The sequence below is a fragment of the Myotis nattereri genome (genome assembly GCF_964212035.1).
Source record: "Myotis nattereri genome assembly, chromosome: 2".
Lineage (NCBI taxonomy): Eukaryota > Metazoa > Chordata > Mammalia > Chiroptera > Vespertilionidae > Myotis > Myotis nattereri.
This window is the reverse complement of record NC_138076.1, coordinates 207,621,592-207,642,364: the sequence shown is the minus strand read 5'-3', so window position 1 is coordinate 207,642,364 and position 20,773 is coordinate 207,621,592. Positions and strand designations below refer to the sequence as shown.

At 46.2% G+C, this 20,773-nt stretch overlaps 2 protein-coding genes across 2 annotated transcripts in view; both read left to right on the top strand.

Annotated features, from left to right (window-relative positions):
- Positions 1 to 1,683: 1,683 nt before the first annotated feature.
- LOC308514736 (apolipoprotein L3-like) lies at positions 1,684 to 4,199 on the top strand (the record flags this gene model as incomplete). Its single annotated transcript, XM_081084999.1, has 2 exons — positions 1,684 to 1,769; positions 3,020 to 4,199. The coding sequence occupies 2 exons, from the start codon at positions 1,684 to 1,686 to the stop codon at positions 3,906 to 3,908; spliced, it is 975 nt and encodes a 324-aa protein (XP_080941125.1). The 3' UTR covers positions 3,909 to 4,199.
- Positions 4,200 to 4,369: 170 nt separating this feature from the next.
- The window catches only part of LOC308514017 (apolipoprotein L2-like), a gene marked incomplete at both ends in the record, with an annotated part of 39,182 nt that continues 22,778 nt past the window's right edge, over positions 4,370 to 20,773 (top strand). Inside the window, 2 exons of the mRNA XM_081084046.1 lie at positions 4,370 to 4,384; positions 4,798 to 4,862. Coding sequence (XP_080940172.1) covers positions 4,370 to 4,384; positions 4,798 to 4,862 — 80 coding nt within the window. The remainder of the gene's footprint in view (positions 4,385 to 4,797; positions 4,863 to 20,773) is intronic.

Here is a 20,773-nt window from a genome sequence, read left to right as displayed (position 1 = left end):
ATTTATTTATTTATTTTTATTTCTTAAAGTATAACAAAGAGTATTACACATGTCTCCTTTTTTCTCCCCCTTGACATTCCCCCAGCTTACCCCACCCCCCAGTGTCTTGTGTCCATTAGTTATTCTCATATGCATGCATATAAGTCCTTCGGTTGATCTCCTCCTCCCCCCAACCCTCCCCAGGGTTCCCACTGTAGTTTGACATTCTGCTCAATGTTGCTCTGCCTCTGTATCCATTTTTGTTCATCAGTCTGTAATGGTCCTTATTATCCATAAATGAGTGAGTTCATGTGGTATTTTTCTCAGCTTCCCAGGAGCCGTCTCAGTCTCACAGGGGCCGTCTCAGCCTCACAGGGGCCGTCTCAACCTCACTGGGGCCGATTCAACCTCACCGGGGCCGATTCAACCTCACTGGGGCCATCTCAACCTCAGTGGGTCCGTCTAAGCCTCAAAGGGGCCGTCCCAGCATCACAGGGGCTGTCTCAGCCTCACAGGGCCCGTCCCTGCCTCACAGGAGCTGTCCCAGCCTCACAGGGGCTGTCCCAGCCTCACAGGGGCCGTCTCAGCCTCACCAGGGCCGATTCAACCTTATCGGGGTTGTCTCAACCTCACCGAGGCCGTCTCAACCTCAGCGGGGCCATCTCAGCCTCACCAGAGCCATCCAAGCCTCACAGGGGCCGTCCCAGCCTCACAGGGGCCATCTCAGCCTCACAGCGGCCGTCTCAGCCTCACAGGGGCCGTTTCAACCTCACAGGGGCCGTTTCAACCTCAGCGGGGCCGTTTCAGTCTCAGCGGGGCCGTTTCAGCCTCACCAGGTCCGATTCCACCTCAGCGGGGCCGTCTCAACCTCACCGGGGCCGTCCCAGCCTCACAGGGGCCGTCTCAGCCTCACAGCGGCCATCTCAGCCTCACAGCGGCCGTCTCAGCCTCACCGGGTCTGATTCCACCTCAGCGGGGCCGTCTCAACCTCACAGGGGCCGTCCCAGACTCACAGGGGCTGTCCCAGCCTCACAGGGGCTGTCCCAGCCTCACCGGGGCTGTCTCAACCTCAGCAGGGCCGTCTCAGCCTCACCGGAGCCGTCCAAGCCTCACAGGGGCCGTCCCAGCCTCACAAGGGCCGTCTCAGCCTCACAGGGGCCGTCTCAGCCTCACAGGGGCCGCTTCAACCTCACAGGGGCCATTTCAACCTCACCGGGGCTGATTCAGCCTCAGCGGGGCTGTTTCAGCCTCAGCGGGGCCGTTTCAGCCTCACCGGGTCCGATTCCACCTCAGCGGGGCCGTCTCACCCTCACCGGGGCCATCCCAGCCTCAAAGGGGTCGTCTCAGCCTCACAGCGGCCGCCTCAGCCTCACAGGGGCCGCTTCAACCTCACAGGGGCCGTTTCAACCTCAGCGGGGCCGTTTCAGCCTCAGCGGGGCCTTTTCAGCCTCACCGGGTCCAATTCCACCTCAGCGGGGCCGTCTCAACCTCACCGGGGTCGTCTCAACCTCACCGGGGCCGTTGCAACCCCACCGCCAGATTTTTTTTAAAAGTCCCCCAGGTGAGAGCTGCTCAGGAAGATGAACATTTAACCACCTTGTTTATAGTCAATTTCATTTCCATTCTACCATGATTTCTTCTAACCTTATTCTTTTTTCTTTCCATCTAGAGCGCAAAGGCTTTGTTGAAGTCACTGAGTATTTAATGGACCCAGGGAACAAAGAGAAATTGCAACGCCTGCTAGGTGATGAAGCCTGGAAGAGAATTGTAGCTGCAGCCACGTTGTCCAGGTAAACTCCAGGGGATGCCTGTATTGTCACCCCATGTCCCCTGCACCTAGATTCCTCTGGCAGGCACACTCCTCCAGGCCGGGTCCTGAGCTTGGGGTTGAACAAGTTTCTTCTCAACAGTCCATGAGGAACATTTCCTTCATATCATTTGCTGGCAGAGAAGAGCCCCAGTTGAGAAGAGATGAGGCCTGCTAGGGGAAGGTTATGTGACCTTGGGCTCCTTACTTAACCACTCTCTGTCTTATTCATCTGTTCTATTTCATTGTGAGAATAAGGTAATGCAGGTAAACTTTTTAGCCTAATAACTGACACATAGTAGGTGGGCAGTTAACATGAACTTTTAAAAAGATGCTGGGAAAACACAGGGCCCAAGTGTCTTCTTGTTGGATATGAGAACCATGTAGGACTTCCTGTGGGACAAGCCAGAAAATTCCTGGCACAGTGTGTGCCCCTAGGGATTTTGGCTAGAGAGCCTACTCTCCCTAATGAAGGGATTGTACAAACTCTGCAGGGTCCTGCTGGCCTGGAAGGCAGAGAGCTGGAGTGAATCTGGACCATGTTGGTTTGAAAATTGACTGTATCTCTGTCCAGCTCTGTGGCTCTGGACTTATGTCATCTGCCTCTTCAATGGAATAGCAAGTCCATCTGATAGGACTATGGTGAAGGCCTTGGGGTGAACTGAATGACCAAGGGTGAAAAAGCAAGTGCAGTCATCTTGTCCAGAGGCCCAGAGAGGCCTGGAGCAGGGTCAGAGCCCAGAGTTGGGTGGAGCCAGGGTGGTCCTGGTGGGAGGACTGGTAGGAAGGCTTGGCTGGGACTAGAGTGAGGAAGTTGAGGCACATGGGCACAAGACTGAGAAGTCCAGGGGCCTAGTGAAGGGCCGAGCAGGGGCAGGGGGCACATTTCCTCCTTCCCTGATTTGATCCCCTCACTGCTGGGGGTAGAAGACCATGTGTGATTATGTCCTCCACACTCTGTCTGTGAGCTAGAGGGCTCCCGACCTCCATGTGGGACCCTCTTCTACTCTCCCTGGAGTAACCCTGACCAGAGGGACAGCAGTGTGGCTTGGTGACCGCTTCCAGTTAAAATGGGTGGCTGCCAATGTGGTGAAATCTCAGGGACTCTGAGTAGACTCACAGGTTCCCACCATAGAGGACAAGGGTTCTTGCACCAGCTCATCCAATCAGTGGTTTCAGCTTTAGCAATTCATATACCTCCCTCCATTAATCATCTGTCCTTTATTATTACAGGGAGAAGGCAGATGCACTCTATGCAGACTTGAGCCAGCTGGAAGCACTCATGGCCATGGAGGACAAAGACATGCCCTCAGCAGACCAGCTAAATGGGGAGAGCTTTATGAAGGTGTTTCCTCATGTGAAACAGGAACTTGAGGAATGCATAGGAAAGCTCTACGCACTTGCAGATGAGGTGGACAAGGTACACAAGGACTGCACCATCACCCAAGTGGCGGCCTCTTCCACTGGCATTGTGTCTGGCATTCTCACCATCGTTGGCCTGTCTCTTGCACCTGTGACAGCAGGAGCTAGTCTGGTTCTTTGGGCAACTGGGGCGGGACTGGGGGCAGCAGCTTCTGTGACCAGTGTGACTGCCGGCATCGTGGACTTCTCAAAAGAAAAGTCAGCAAAAGCCAAAGCCAACCGCCTAGTGTCAACTGGCAATGACACAGGGAACTTGGTCATGGAGGTTCTACATCACAAAATATTCAAAATTTGGCTCGCTTCAAGAAAGTGCATCCAATCCCTGGTAGATATTCTGGAGAATTGTGATGCCAACAAACTGATCAGATTAAGTCCTCTCTTTGCAGCTAAGGCTATGAGTGTCATGTGCACGGGGGAAATCTCAGACCAAAGCGGCAAGCAGCTGCAGAAAGCTTTTGCAGGCACTGCTCTGACAATGAGCAAAGGAGCCAGAATCGCTGGTATCGCCACTGCAGGTTTTCTCCTTCTCGTGGATGTAATCCATCTAGTGAAAGAGTCAAAGCACTTACATGAGGGCGCAAAGAATCAGTCGGCTGAAGAGTTGAGGCTGCAGGCCCAGAAGCTGGAGAGCATGTTAAAAGAACTCACCTGCATTTACAAAAGTCTAAAGGAGGAACTGACTCTGTTATCCCAGATGTAGGGAGTGGCTATAGGGTTAAGCCTCAGACTAACCTGTGGCAGAGCCACAAACAAGTCCCAGCTTGGAGGGCAGAGCACTCCTAGAATAATTACACTTAACCTTATAGTCCTCCCTAGTTCCTTCCTAGGTAGCTGATGGGCTGTGGGTGGTACAACAAGGTGAAACTCACAAGAACATTGTAAACATGTTGACCACTTCCCTTGTTTTGCTTTGTGTGCTCTGACTATAAACTAAAGCTTGTGCTTGCAGGCTGGGTCACTATTTCCTGATCTAGGCACAGTGATCCAACCTAGCCCCATCTGTATTCTCTTGTCTGTCTTCTTTAACCCTTCAGCGCCCCCCTCAGGCTCATGGAACCTGGCCACACATGAGGCACCCAACATGGGGCCTGAGTATGGGGAACTACAATTGTAAGGTGAAAGATGCTCCCATGAGGCATGTTCAGAAAGTAAAAGTAAGGCATGGAGCGAGGTTTGGTAAGCAGCTGGGTGTAAAACATGGGAAATTCAGGATCTCAGGAAAGGGATATCTAAAACAATGTTCAATGAAGCATTTTTAAATTTCTTACGTTTTGTTAGGAACTGTAAAGCAAAGGATGGAAGTCCTCGTCAGCGGGATGCTTAGAGCCAGGCCAGGCTATTTTGTTAAGGAGTGTTGTCTAAGGACTGCCTGATATAGTCTGTAGTTGATTACCTCAATCCAAATCTGAAGATTATAAAGAAAAATCAGACCCTCGAGGAGGAAATCTAACAGCTTCAGCATCACATCAACGACATCTTTGCATTGACACCATCTTCGCACCAATGACATCTTTGCATCAACAGAATCATTGAGAGAAGCGAGAGCATTGTCACTGACTGCAGCAGTCTGAATTCCGAGACCATTCCAGAGGCTCACCGACCTGAGGCAGCTGTGGGGCCTCCTCATCGAGGAGATGGAGAAGCAGCACCGGCGGTAGGAGGAGGTACAGGGGACCCAGAGAAGATCCTTGTCCCTCTGTTCAAAGGACTGAGACTTGCCCCGATGACAACAATGCGGAAAGAGAAACGAAGGGTACGCAAGGGGCCAAGGTTCTGACTAGCATTGGTGAGCTGCCAGGTTTCTGTAAAGTCTTGCACGGCCAAATCTGAGGAGTCTGAGTAGATAACTTTCATTTTGTAGAAATAGTAAAATGTTGTGTGTAGTTTGGGTTTTTTTGCAATGGCATTGTTTTATTATTTTTTTAAATAGCCACGCCTTAAAACTTTTATGTTTATTGTAGTAGCTTAAAAACAAAAAAGGGGGAGATGCTAGGAAGCAGCTATAGGTTTAATCCTCAGACTGACCTGTGGCAGAGCCACAAACAAGTCCCAGCTTGTAGGGCAGAGCACTCCTAGCATAATTACACTTAACCTTATAGTCCTCCCTAGTTCCTTCCTAGGTAGCTAATGAGCTGTGGGAGGTGCAACACGTGTTGCCAAAATGAGGGGAAACTCACAAGAACATTCTAAACCTTTGACCACTTCCCTTGTTTTGCTTTGTGTGCTCTGATTATAAAATAAAGCTTCAGCTTACAGGCTGGGTCACTGTTTCCTGATCCAGGCACAGTGATCTGACCTATTCCCAGCTGTATTCTCTTGTCTGTCTTTTTTAACCCTTCACCACCGCTCCTCAGGCTCACCGAACCTGGTTGTGCTGGCGCGGAACACCCAGACAGTGCAGGGAGCAGGGGTGTGTGGGAGACTAAGGCGTGGACTTATTTTATTAGAGGGTTAAAGTGGGCAAGATAAAAGTGATGGAATTTTGTGCTAAGAAGTTTGATATTTCTATAGCTGAGCACAGCAAAGGAGGATTTCATGCAGATGGCAAGTGGGTCAAAGAGAAAGAAGGAACCTAGAGCCTGGAATCAGGGAAAAGAGGGGACAAGAGAGGTGGGGTGATTGGGGGAGCTTTATTTTGACTAAAGAAGACATTGGGGTCATGAATAAAGTAAGACACGAGGAGGAATAAGCACCAAGAAGGCCCTGACTACTAAACAGTTGACAATGGGAGAAGGAGAAAGAGTTTGAGTTGCTGGGATATGGGAGTTACAGTGGCTCCTGGACTGGCCCTCCCCGGGTTCACCGTCCCAGCAGGAACCCCGTCTCTCCCTGGTCCTGGTCTCTAGCCCTGCTTTCCAGTTCCAGCTCACCTTTGTCTTCCAGCGGTTCATCTTAGGTAGGCAGTGACTTTTTTTTCTAAATTACTATCTATAGTTTAATGAAAAATAGTAATGCTTGTGTAACCAAATAGCTAAAATTATAATCACAGGTGTTTTAATAATTCCCTAATTAATACCACAGAGCAATATGCCTATATGAATAGATCAAGTACATTGGCCTTGAAACACTATGGGTGGCATAGGAGTGGTCCAAGCAATTATTCAAGAGACCCAAGTATGGTCACATCTACCCAAGCAAAACAAAAGATTACAGAAATTTTTTTATGTCTTACATAGAAATTCACATATGTTATTGGACAGACAGTAGTTAGTTATTTAACTTCATTAAGAAAATAAATTCTAAAAGATAATGACTTATTTATTATTCATTTTCTATACCTGCATAGGCACAAGCTAAAGGAATTGAAGTTCTTGCTATTAGAAATAAAAACCAATTAATATATGGTCATTCATGCTTCCTCTTACTTTCTCTTTCAGAACCTACCAAACCTTATATTGTCAATGCAGTAAAAAATGACAGAACAAATTTTCAATTAGGGAGCTCAAGGCATAAGTCTAGAAACACACTATTGAATGGTTGGTGTTGGGGATACATCAGGAAACAAAGATAAAAAACCTTCATGGACCTCACAATCTTAGATTTGTGTTGAAATAGGTACAATTTCATAATAGGTACAATTTAGAGTTATGAATGAAGCTGCTCAAATACATATTCATAATAAAGTATGTTCTTAAAAAACTGCATTAGTAGCCAGGGGATTTGTATGTTCTGTTTTTGTTTTAGTTTTTTTTTCTTCTTCTTATTTTTTTTAAATTTAATTTTATTGTTTAAATTATTTCAATTAGTAGTACATATGTCTCCTTTTTTTCTCCATTGACCTTCCCCCAGCCTCCCCTACCCCTCGGCACATGCCCTCACCTCCCCTGCCCCTCCCCCCCCCCAGTGTCTTGTGTCCATTGGTAATGTTTATATGCATGCATACAAGTCCTTCAGTTGATCTCTTTTTTAAAAAAAATTATTTTTATTTTTTTAATTGCTTAAAATATTGCAAAGAGTAGAACATTTGTCTCCCCTTTTTCCCCCTTGACCTTCCCCCAGCCTCCCCTACCCCCCAGTGTCTTATGTCCATTGGTTATGCTTATATGCATGCATACAAGTGCTTTGGTTGTGCTCTTGCCCCACTCCCCCAACCCTCCCCAGCCTTCCTGCTGTAGTTTGACAGTCTGTTCAATGCTGCTCTGCCTCTGTATCTATTTTTGTTCATCAGTTTATAATGGTCTTTATTATCCATAAATGAGTGAGATCATGTGGTATTTTTCTTTCACTGCCTGGCTTATTTCACTTAGCATAATGCTCTCCAGTTCCATCCATGCTGTTGCAAATGGTAAGAATTCCTTCTTTTTTAGAGTAGCATGGTATTCCATTGTGTAGATGTACCACAGTTTTCTAATCCATTCATCAGTTGATGGGCACTTAGGCTGTTGTCAAATCTTAGCTATGGTAAATTGTGCTGCTATGAACATAGGGATGCACATATCCTTTCTGATTTGTGTTTCTGGATTCTTGGGATATATTCCTAGCAGTGGGATCACTGGGTCAAATGGGAGTTCCATTTTTAACTTTTTGAGGAAACTCCATACTGTCTTCCATACTGGCTGCACCAGTCTGCATTCTCACCAGCAGTGCACGAGTGTTCCTTTTTCTCTGCATCCTCTCCAGCACTTGTCGTTTTTTGATTTGTTGATGATCTTCGGTTGGTCTCTTACATCCCCACCCAAAACTCCCCAGCCCTCCTGCTGTAATTTGACAGTCTATTTGATGCTTCTCTGCCTCTGTAGCTATCTTTTTATTCATCAGGTTACAATGTTCTTTATTATCCATAAATGAGTGAGATCATGTGGTATTTTTCTTTCATTGACTGGCTTATTTCACTTAGCATCATGCTCTCCAGTTCCATCCATGCTGCTGCAAATGGTAAGAATTCCTTCTTTTTTATAGCAGCATAGTATTCCATCATGTAGATGTACCATAGTTTTCTAATCCACTCATCTGCTGATGGGCTTTTAAGCTGTTTCCAAATCTCAGCTACTGTAAATTGTGCTTCTATGAACATAAGGGTGTATATATCCTTTCTGATTGGTGTTTCTGTTTTCTTGGGATATATTCCTAGAGGTGGTATTACTGAGCCAAATGGAAGTTTCATTATTAAATTTTTGAGGAAACACCATACTGTTTTCCACAATGGCTGCACCAGTCTACATTCCAACCAGAAGTGAAGAAGGGATCCTTTTTCTCCGCACCCTCTTCAGCACTTGTCATTTGTTGATTTGTTGATGATAGCCATTCTGACAAGTGTGAGGTGGTACCTCATTGTTGTTTTGATTTGCATCTCTCTGATGATTAGTGACTGAGCATGTTTTCATGTGTCTCTTGGCTTTCGGAATGTCCTCTTTCGAAATGTGTTTTTTTAGGTCCTTTGCCCAGTTTTTGATTGGGTTGTCTTCCTTTTGTTAAGTTGTGTGAGTTCCCTGTAAATGTTGGAAATTAAACCCTTATCAAAGATAACACTGGCAACTACAATGAGTGGCCAGATTATTATGACCACCCCATCAGTACTTCGTTGGGCCACCTTTTGCCTTCATAGGCAATTTGTGGCGATTCTTCTTGGCATCGACTCCACGAGATGTTGAAAGGTGATGCGAGGAATCTGACACCATGCCTGATGAATAGCACTGTCCAGTTCTGTGAGATTTGATGGTTGTGGAACCAGCTGCCTGATAGCTCTTTTAACTTCGCCCCACAGGTGCACAATTGGATTGAGATCTGGTGATTGTGGGGGCCACCTAAGCAAGGTAAAGTCTCCCTCATGTTCTTGAAACCATTCCTGCACAATACGGGCACCGTGGCATGGCCCATTGTCTTGTTGGAAAAAGCCATCTCCATTGGGATGCGCCATCAACATGATAGGATGAACTTGATCAGCAATGATACTTAGTTATGTCGTGCTATTCAGACGTTGTTCCACACGAATTAAAGGGCCCAAATCATGCCAGGAAAACATGCCCCAAACCATAACACTGCCCCCACCAGCTTGAAGGGTTGTACTCATGCATGTGGGGCACATGCTTTCACGCTATTTCTGCCAAATTCTCACTCTGCCGTCTGCATGATGCAACTGGAAACGTGATTCATCAGACCACATGACTTTTTCTCATGGTCGACTGTCCAATCCTTGTGTTTCTGTGCGAATTGGAGGCATTTTATCTTGGTAACTGCAGACACCAAAGGCGTTCGAACAGGCCTTCAGCTTCCATATCCCATACGAAGCAGTGTACGGCTACTTTGCCTACAAGCGTCAGGTGGTCATAATAATCTGGCCACTCAGTGGATGTTCTCCCATGCAGTGGTCTTTCTTGTAGTTTTTTTGATGGTTTCTTTTGCTGTGCAGAAGCTTTTTTATTTTGATGTAGTCCCATTTGTTTATTTTCTCCTTAGTCTCTCTTGCCTGAGGATCTGTGTCTGTACAGATATTGCTACAGCATATGTCTGCAATTTTGCTGCCTATGGAGTCTTGTAGGATTTTCATGATTTCCCATCTTACATTCAAGTCCTTTAGCCATTTTGAGTTTGTTTTTGTGTATGGTATAAATTGGTGTTCTAGTTTCATTTTTTTTGCATGTATCTGACCAAATTTCCCAGCACCATTTATTAAAGAGGCTGTTTTGGCTCCATTGTATGCTCTTGCTTCCTTTGTCAAATATTAATTGAGTATAATGGCTTGGCTCAATTTCTGGGTCCTCTATTCTGTTCCATTGGTCTATATGTCTGTTCTTGTGCCAGTACCAGGCAGTTTTGAGAACCGTGGCTTGGTGATATAGTTTGATGTCTGCTATTGTGATCCCTCCAACTTTGTTCTTCTTTCTCAGGATAGCTGTGGCAATTCGGGGTCTTTTTTTATTCCAGATGAATTTTTGGAGAGTTTGTTCTAGATCTTTGAAATATGCCATTGGTATTTTCATAGGTATTGCATTGAATCTATAGATTGCTTTAGGTAGTATGGACATTTTAATGATGTTGATTCTGCCAATCCATGAACACGGTATGTTCTTCCATTTGTTTATGTATTCCTCTATCTCGTTTTTCAATGTCCTGTAATTTTCCAAGTACAGGTCTTTCATGTCCTTGGTTAAGTTTATTCCTAGGTATCTTAAATTTTTTGGTGCAATGGTAAATGGGATTGTTTTTTTGTTTTTTTCATTTTTCTTTCTGTGAGTTCATTATTGGTGTATAAAAAGGCCATAGACTTCGGGGTGTTAATTTTGTATCCTGCTACATTGCCAAATGTTGGGGTCCAGCCCCAGCAGGTCCAGGGGTTCCCAAAGGTGTGGATGGAGTCGGCAAAGAAGGAATGACATGGAGGCAGTGTTCAGTTGTTCAGCAGCCTAGCCAGGTTCTAGCCAGGTTCTCCAGTCAGGTTTGGTCTTTATTGTCCTGTTACATCTGTATTTATACCAGTTGATTTTAATCCTATCCATTCTATTCCAAGGGTTAGGGCGTTTGTTAATCTAGTTCTGTTGATTTTAATCTTGTCTAGGTTAATCTCTGTGTTCCATTACAAGGGCTATTCCAAGGTCACTGCTCTATTGATAGGCTACAAGGAAGTGACTGAAGGAGATTATCCTACCCAGTAAAGGTTACATCCTCCCAGCCTCGCTGCTTGCCTTCCCTGGGACTGCCCTGTGTTGGTGGATCTCCAGGGGTATAGGCTTTGGTGCTTTCCTTGGTGGGCGGACCCCTGGAGATGTGGGCCCAACAAGTCCCAAATTTATTGCCAACAGTCTTAGTTCAAGTTCTTCATAAGTAGTACATGGTATTTCTGTAACACTAGGGGGATTTACTGATTTATTCTCTTCCTTAGCCCTGTTAATCCCTAACCTGGGGAAACAACCTTTCTCGGGGAGGTGGTTCTGTTTTAAACACAGCGCTAAGAGGGGGAGCAAACATATGCTATATACACCAGGTCCCTTGAAACAAGCTGTGCAGATGTTTCTTCCCTGCAGTGACTGTGTCAAGCAGCAAGGATGGACTGGCTTCCGGCAGCCAAATTCATTAATTAGGTCTAGTAGTTTTTTTATGGACTCTTTTGGGTTTTCTCTGTATAGTATCATGTCATCTGCAAATAAGGACAGTTTTACTTATTTTTTCCCAGTTTGGATGCCTTTTATTTCTTCTTCTTGTCTGATCACTATGGCTAGTACTTCTAGTACTATGTAAAAGAGGAGTGGTGAAAGTGGGCATCCTTGTCTTGTTCCTGTTCTTAGGGGAAATGGGTTTAGTTTTTGCCCATTGAGTATGATGTGGGCTGTAGGTTTGTCATATAGGACTTTTATTACGTTGAGGTATGATACCTCTATTCCCACTTTGCTGAGAGTTTTTATCAAGAAAGGTTGTTGGATATTGTCAAATGCTTTTTCTGCATCAATTGATAGGATTATGTCATTTTTGTCTCTCAGTTTGTTTATGTGAAGTATCACATTTATTGATTTGCGGATATTGTACCATCCTTGCATCCCTGCAATAAATCCCACTTGGTCATGGTGTATGATCTTTCTAATGTATTGCTGAATCTGATTTGCTAGAGTTTTGTTGAGGATTTTAGCATCTATGTTTATCAGGGATATTGGCCTGTAGCTCTCTTTTTTTGTGATGTCTTTATTTGGTTTTGGGATTAGGGTAATGCTGGCTTTTGAAGAGTTTGTTCTAGATCTTTGAACTATGCTATTGGTATTTTAATAGGTATTACATTGAATCTATAGATTGCTTTAGGTAGTAGGGACATTTTAATGATGTTGATTCTACCAACCCATGAACATGGCATGTTCTTCATAGAAAGAGCTTGGAAGTGTGCCTTCCTCTTGAATTTTTTGAAATAGTCTGATGAGGATAGGTTTTAGTTCTTTGAATGCTTGGCAGAAGTCCCCTGTAAAGCCATTCAGACCAGGACTTTTGTTTGCTGGAAGATTTTTGATTGCTGTTTCAATTTCTTTGGTAGTTATCAGCCCATTCAGGGTTGTTTTTTTTAAATTCTTCTTTGTGTAGTTTTGAGAGCTTGTGTTTTTCTAGGAACATGTCCATTTCATCTAGGTTGTCCATTTTGTTGGAATAGAGTGGTTCATAGTATTTTTTCATAATCATTTGTATTTCTGTGGGATCGGTTGTTATTTCACCTCTTTCATTTCTGTTTTTGTTTATTTGGGTCTTATCTCTTTGCTTTTTGGTGAACCTGGGTAGAGGTTCATCAATATTGTTTATCCTTTCAAAGAACCAGCTCAGCGTTTTGTTGATCTTATGTATTGTATTTTGTTTGTTTGTTTGTTTTTTGGTCTCTATGTCATTTATCTCCGCTCTGATCTTTATTATTTCCTTCCTTCTGCTTACGCTGGGATTTTCTTGTTGCTCTCTTTCTAACTCTTAGAGTTGTAGGATTAGATAATTTATTAGCAGTTTCTTGTTTTTTGAGTTAGGCTTGTAGAGCGATGAACTTCCCTCTCAAGACTGTTTTCACTGTGTCCCATAGATTTTGAATTATTTTTTTCATTGTCGTTTGTTGCCATGGTGCTTTTTATTTCTTCTTTGATCTCTCTGGTCACCCAGTCATTGTTTAATATCATGCTCTTAGCCTCCAAGTGTTTGATTTTTTTATTGTTTTTACTGTAGTTGATTTCTAGTTTTATGCCATTGTGATCTGAGAAAATGTTTGGTATGATTTCTATCTTCTTGAATTTGAAGAGACTTTGCCTGTGATCCAATATATGGTCTATCTTTGAAAATGACCCATGTGCACTTGAGAAGAATGTATATTCTGTGGCTTTGGGGTGAAATGTTCTGAAGATGTCAATTAATTTCATCTGATCTAGTGAGTCAGTTAGGATTAATGTTTTTTTGCTGATTTTTTGTTTAGAGGGTTTGTCCAATGGTGATAGTGGGGTATTAAAGTCCCCTACCATGACTATTGCTGTCAATCTCTCCCTTGATATACTCCACAAGTTGTTTTTTTTTTTTTTTTATGTATTTGGGTGCTCCTGTATTGGGTGAGTATATGTTTACCAGAGTTATATATTCTTGTTGGATTGTTCCCTTTAGTATTATGAAGTGGCCTTCCTCATCGCTTGTTATGTCCTTCACTTTGAGATCTAATTTGTCAGATATAAGTATTGCTACCTCAGCTTTTTTTATAAGTTTTCCATTTGCCTGAAAAACATTTTTCCATCCCTTCACCATCAGTCTGTGTGAGTCCTTTTTCTGAGGTGGGTTTCCTATAGAGCGCAGGTATATGGGTCATGTTTTCTTATATACTCAGCTACCCTATGTCTTTTGATTGGTGCATTTAATCCATTTACATTTAAAATTATTATTGATAGGTACTTGTTTGTCGCCATTTTTATTGTTTATGCCTGTGTTCCTTCTTTGTTTCTTATTTCTTCTTTTTACAGCAGACCCTTTAGCATTTCTTGCATTGCTGGTTTGGTGGTGACAAACTCCCTTAGTCCTTTTTTGTCTGTGAAGCTCCTGATTTCCCCTTCAGTATTGATTGATAGCCTTGCTGGGTACAGTATTGTTGGATTCAGACCCTTTCTTTGCATGACTTTATATATTTCATTCTATTCCTTTCTGGCCTGATGTGTTTCTGTTGAGAAATCAGTTGCTAGTCTGATGGGGGATCCTTTGTAGGTAACTTTCTGTCTCTCTCTCGCCACTTTTAAGATTCTTACTTTGTCATTGGTGTTTGCCAATTTAATTATAATGTGCCTTGGCATCAGTCTTTTGGAGTTCATTTTGTTTGGGACTCTGCGAGCTTCTTGAATTTGTGTGAGTTTTTTCTCCCCTATATCAGGGACGTTTTCTGTCATTATTTCTCCAAACAGGTTTTCTATTCCTTGCTCAGCTTCCTCTCCTTCTGGCATCCCTGTTATGTGGATGTTGTTTCGTTCATGTTGTCCCAAATTTCCCTTCGGCTCTCCTGTTTTTTAAGTTTTTTTTTTTCTAGATCCTGCTCTGCTTGGGTATTTTTTCCTACCTTGTCTTCTAGCTCACTGATGCAGTCCTCTGCTTCTTCTAGTCTACTGTTGATGCTTTCTATTGAGTTCTTTATAGCAACGATGTAATTTTTCATTTCCTCTTGGTTCTTACACATATTGTTGAATTTGTCTTCCATTCTTTTTCAGCGACCGTATGACCATTGCTCTGAATTCTTTTTTTTTTTAATTAAATCTTTACTATTCAGATTATTACAGTTGTTCCTCTTTTTCCCCCCCATAGCTCCACCTCTCCTTAGGACAAATTGTGTTAATAAAATAGCAAGGGGTCCTGAAAGGAGGAAAACTTAGTTTATTTAGCTAGCCTCCTCTGACCCTCAAATGCCTTTCAAAATTATATTTCGTCTCTGGGTTCTTTATTAAGTTACACACAGCCCTTCTCCAGATTGCTGAACCCTTCTAGATGCTGGAACAAGAACCCTGCCATTAACCCTCCAGGGTTCAGCTCCAGTGTCCCTGCATTGGCAGCCCTTCCTGTCCCTGTCCCTGTCCCGCCAGGCTGGGCTGTCCTCTGTCACCATCGCCGTGTCAGGTGTATGGTGGGGTCTCATTCGCTCACTGTGAGCTCTTTGAGGACAGGACCTGATTAAGCTGTGTGTCTGCAGCCCGGGGCCCCCGAGGCCAGCTGCTGCTTCCCACGTCAGCAGTGACAGGTGGCCCAGGAGTCTGAGCGGGGGGGCGGGAGGGGGGCAGCATCCTTTTTAAAATAAATATATATTCTTATTGATTTCAGAGAGGAAGGGAGAGAGAGATAGAAGCATCAATTGATGAGAGAGAATCATTGATTGGCTGCCTCCTGTGCGCCACCTACTGGGGATTGAGCCCACAATGTGCCCTCGATGGGAATCGAACCTGGGACCCTTCAGGATGCAGGCCAATGCTCTATCCACTGAGCCAAACTAGCTAGGGCTGCTTCCTTCTTTTTAAATATCAAACCTTTTACTTCACAGTTGTACAAAGTAATACATGGAGATCCCATGTATCCTGTACCCAGTTTCCCTCGGAGGTAACTTAAATAGTTAAACTCTGTAGATGTAAACACACAGATTTAGCACACAGCCAGCCAGTTTTCTTCTTTGGGGTTATAGGTTGATAATTGTATTTGTTTTTCTGTAATTCTTACCTGAGGATATGTTTATTGACTTTAGAGTAGGAGAGAGAGAGAGAGAGAGAGAGATTGATATGAGAGAGAAATATCGATCAGTTGCCTCCCGTGTGTGCCCCAATCAGGTATGGAACTACCTACCTTCTGGTATACACGATGACACTCTAACTGAACCACCAGCCAGGCCGCTAATTGTATTTTATTGAACCAAATGCTGCTTCCTTTGCCTCCTCTTCAATATCATAACCAGGACATTGATGCAGTCAAGACACAACATTTTGTCACCACAAGGATCCCTGGTGTTTGCCTTTCATAGCCACACCTTCTCCCCTCCCACCTTCACCCCCCCTTAGCCCACGGAGTTACTAATCGAGTCTTCATTTCCATAACCTTGGCCTTTCAAGACCGTGGAGTGAATGGCATCAGACAGTGTGACACTACTGGGATTGTCCTTTTACACTCGGCATCATTCTGAGCAGCATCCCAGGGTGTGGATGGGCCCCAGTGAGCTTAACCGTGAACGAGGACGGCCTCATTCATTTCCTAAACACCAGCACCTCGTAGGCAGATACCTGCGTGCAGAGTAAGTCCTGAGGAGCAGCCTCAGTCGCCATGGGGAGCGTGGGCTCCAGAGCTTCCGATCCCTGTGGGTTTGAGCAAACTGCCTGACCTGTCTGCCCCAGTTTTCTCACCCATAAGATGGGGATAATGGCAGTGCCCATCTTATATGGCTGTTATGAAATTTAAATGAATCAATACTGTTTATGTGCTTAGCTCAAAGCCTGGCTAATGGTAAGAACTCAATTAAAAATTAATAATATAGTAATTAATAATGAACACCAACTGAACTGAGTTGAAAATTCAAAGTTGCAAATAAGAAATTTCAAATTTGTGCTCCAGAGATTTTGAGATCTTGCTTCCCATCAGGTCATCAGTTTTGCTCAAATAAACTCTTACAAAAATTCTCAAAAAAAGAAAATTCAAATTTGCAAACTGTGGACACTAGGCGGCAGCAGCACACTGTAAAAGAAGCTATTCTCTCTTCCTAGAGCAGTGGTTCTCAACCTCGGCTGCACATTAGAATCACCTGGGAATCTTTTTAAAATCCTGATTTCTGAGCCTCATCTTCCAGAAATTCTGTTTCTTCGTTACTAATGTCACGGCCCCACCCCATAACAAAGAAACAGAATTTCCGGAGGATGAGGCCCAGAAATCAGGATTTTAAAAAGATTCCCAGGTGATTCTAATGTGCAGCCAAAGTTGAGAACCACTGTCCTAGAGCCTTCACAAGGATTTGAACTTCTTGGCCCCTGGGGAACAGGGCTATTTGAAAATACCCAAGTAGAACCCACTGGTGATTTCATTTGCTCTCAAACGCAGTCCACAGCCTCTCTCTGGGACAAAGGTGAATCGATTCACACAAACAATATTTACTGAGCTCCTACTGTATGAATGCCAGGCACAATCCCGGTGCCAGGGGTGCAGCAGTGAACAAAACAGACAACCCCAGTCCTCCTGGCAGATACCAGGGTAAGAGGAGGCCCCTCTCTCCGTCAGCCCTGAGTGGGAGGCAGGAACGTGACTGGCACAGAGAGTGAGGGGCCGTGCGGGCACACTGGGAGGATGTGGAGGGCTCTCTGCTGCAGCTTCACAGGAAGAGCATTGGCTCCCATCTCCCTGGCATGACCAGGTGTGGGTCTGCTTCGGGCACGGGATGCACCTGAAGAGCCATCTGGTCCTCTCCCTGCCCCCACCCCACAGGCTCCTTGAGTCCCCTTGCTTTTCCACGTGACTCCGGGATGCACTGCAGCCAAAAGGGTTGCTGAGACCTGGGCTCCACGCACTCTGACTGCACGTGATGACTTGCAGGAGGCAGCTTTGCTCTCTTCGTCCCCCTGGGGTCGCCTGTGCTGAGCCCAGCGACCGGCCCAGGAGCCGCAGTCCGGCTGCAGAGCCATGTTTCCTCCAAGAGCTGCTAACTGGCCCATGACCTTGGCCTCATTAGCTTGGTGCTCTCCACCTGAGCTGCCTGGATTGGGGCCAGCCAGGGAAGTCAGCTCAGGCCCACAGGCCCCTGGGAGAGGTACCCGATAAAAATAGACCGAAAAGAGCCAAAGACTCCTTGAGCAGGAGGGCGGTGGAGGTCATGGCACCAGGGTGGCTCCAGCTCTGCAGATGGAGGCGGAGGCCAAGGAGGGGAAGGGGCCAGGCCAGGGTCATGCTGCTATTCATGCGGAGCTGAGATAAGAAAGGGGCCACTTGACTCCCCAAAATCATGTTCTTCCCTCACCGGCCGTCCATCAGGCTGTGGTCAGGGAGGGACTGAAGCAGCCAATGGACAATAATAATGACAGGTAATGGAACAATTCACTGTAGGCCATTTGTTGTTTCTGTTTTCTAAAAGGCATAGAGCCTGAGCCGGTTTGGCTCAGTGGATCGAGCATCTGCCTGGGGACTGAAGGGTTCTGGGTTTGATTCTGATCAAGGGCACATGCCTGGTTTGTTGGCTCAATCCCAATGGGGGGGGGGGGGGGGTGTGTGCAAGAGGCAGATAGTCAAATAGTGTCTCTCATCCTTGATGTTTCTCTGTCTCTCTCTCTTCCTCTCTGAAATCAATAAAAATATATTTAAAATAAAATATAAAACATATAAAGAAGTAAAAAATGGCCTGAAACAGAAAACTGCTGTGAACGTTTTAACTACATAAAAAACAGTACATTAAGAGCCAGTGTCACTTAGTAGGGAAAAGTTGGAGCTATGGAACTCCACTGCTTGGGTTTGACTCCCAGCTCCGCTACTTACTTGCCGTGTATCTTTAAGCAAATCACTTAATCTCTCTGTGCCTCACTTTCCTCTCCTGCCAAATGGGGTAACATCGGGGCCTGCTGCATGGTGGTGGTGTGAGGTGGTGCGCCGCCATGAAAAGCCCTCTGACCCAGGGCCGCCACGGAACTGCACCGACTCGGTGTGAGGAGGGAGTGTCACTTACAAGAGAAAGTGAAAAGCAAAGCAAAAGCCAACCTGCTGCACTGGGCCCTTCCCCACAGGGACTCTGTGTTAACAGCTCCCTGTGGGTCCTTACAGGTGATCACCCATGCAGACACCAGCACGTATGTGTGTGTGCACCCATGTGGGTGTTGAGCAATATCCTTACTATATGACAACAAAGCATCCTACTCTACACAGGTTCCAAATCTTCTCTAATCTACACTAATAAAAGAGAAACATGGTAATTGGCATACGACCACTACCCTTTTCATTGGCTAATCAGAGAGATATGCAAATTAACTGTCAGCCAAGATGGCGGCCGGCAGCCAGGCAGCTTGAAACTAACATGAGGCTTGCTTGCCTCAGTGACGGAGGAAACCAATGTTCCCCGCCTGCGGCTGCCGGCCTCTGAGCCTGCAGTTTCAAACATTGTAACAAATACCGCCTGACTTCAGCCAGCAGATTCGCAACATTGTATGCAAAGGCCAGAAACCTACTTTCAGCAGCGGATGGCTAAGAGCTGGAGCCAAGCCTCAAGCTAAAGCTGGCCCAGAAAAAGAAAAAAAAAAAAAGGAAAAAAGGAGCGTTTGGGAGTTCAGTCACCCCCAGCCTGTAAACAGCCCTAAGCCCCTCACCCAGACTGGCCAGGCACCCCAGTGGGGACCCGCACCCAGATCCAGGACACCCTTCAGGGCAAACGAGCTGGCACCCACCCATGCACCAGCCCTCTACCCTATATAGTAAAAGGGTAATATGCCTCCCAGCACCGGGATCAGCGGAGCCGAGAGGTCTCCCGGCACCGGGATCAGCATGACAGGGGGCAGCGCCCAAACACCCTGATCGGCCCTGCTCTGTGTGTGACAGGGTGCGGCACCCCAACACCCCGCCCCCCCCCCCCAGGCCCTGCTCTGTGTGTGATGGGGTAGAGCCATAACCTCCCCATCGGACCTGCCCTGAGTGTGAGAGTGGTGGCGCCCCAACCCTCTGAATTGCCCTGCTCTGTGGGTGATAGAGGATGGCGCCCCAACTCCCCCCCCACCCCCTCACAGGCCCTGCTCTGTGTGCGACGGGGTAGAGCCATAACCTCCCCATCAACCCTGCCCTGAGTGTGACAGTGGCGGCACCCCAACCCCCTGATTGGCCCTGCTCTGTGGGTGATAGAGGGCGGCGCCCCAACCCACTGATCTGCCCTACTCTGTGTGTGACAGGAGACGGTGCCCCAACTCCCCTATCGGACCTACTCTGTGAGTGACAGGGGGGAGCTCCTCAACCCCCTGATGGGCCCTGCTCTGTGCGTGACAGGAGGGAGCTCCCCAACCCCCTGATGGGCCCTGCTCTGTGCATGACAGGGTACAGAGCCCCAACCCCCCTGATGGGCCCTGCTCTGTGCGTGACAGGGGGTCATGCCGCAACCTCCCCATCGACCCTGCCTTGAGTGTAACAGGGGGTGGTGCTCCAACCCCCCAATCGGCTCAGCTCTGAGCCTGACCAGGGTCTGCACCTAGGGATTGGGCCTGCCCTCTGCCACCCGGGAGCAGGCCTAAGCCAGCAGGTCGTTATCTCCCGAGGGGTCCCAGACTGCGAGAGGGCACAGGCCAGGCTGAAGGACCCTCCCTCCCCCCCCCCCGAGTGAACAAATTTTTGTGCACCGGGCCTCTAGTACTATTGATAACATTCAGGGTATCGTTCTCTCTCTTTTTTTTTTAATGAACTAGAGGCCCAGTACACGAATTTGTGCACAGGTAGGGTCCCTCGGCCTGGCCTGCAATCGGGACTTATCGGGGCCAGCTGGCCAAGGGGAGAGACTGCAGGAGGTTGGCTGTGGGAGTGGACTGACCACCAGGGGCAGCCACTGTATTGAGTGTGTGCCCCTGGTGGTCAGTAAACATCATAGCAACCAGTCAATTGGTCGTTCGGTTGACTGGTAGTAATGGTTGTTTAGGCTTTTATATAGATAGATAGCTTATTGATTTTTAAAAAGAAAGAAGGAAGGAGAGATTAAGAAACATAGATATGAGAGGGCAACACCCATCAGCTGCCTCCTGTGCCCCCTACTGGAGATTGAGCCCATAACCCAGCATGTGCCCTGTCCAGAATCCAACCATGAACTCCTGGTTCACAGGTCGATGCTCAACCACTGAGCCACACCAGCTGTGTAGCCCTTCTTTTTAATGGCTATGTGGCATTCCATCCCATGGATGGGCCATAATGGGTCCCAATTGATGTTTCTCACATGGATGTTCCTCTCTCTCTCCTTTCCACTCTCTGAAATCAATAAAAACATATATATTTTCTAAAGTTAGTTGCAATGTAGAATCTGAACCATGCTAATTAATTTTTCTTACTCTTTAGCAATAAAATCCATTGACCTCACCCTGGCCAGTGTGGCTCACTTGGTTGGAGCATTGTCCCGTACACCAAAAGGTGGCAGGTTCGATTCCCAGTCAGGGCACATACCTAGGTTGAGAGTTCAGT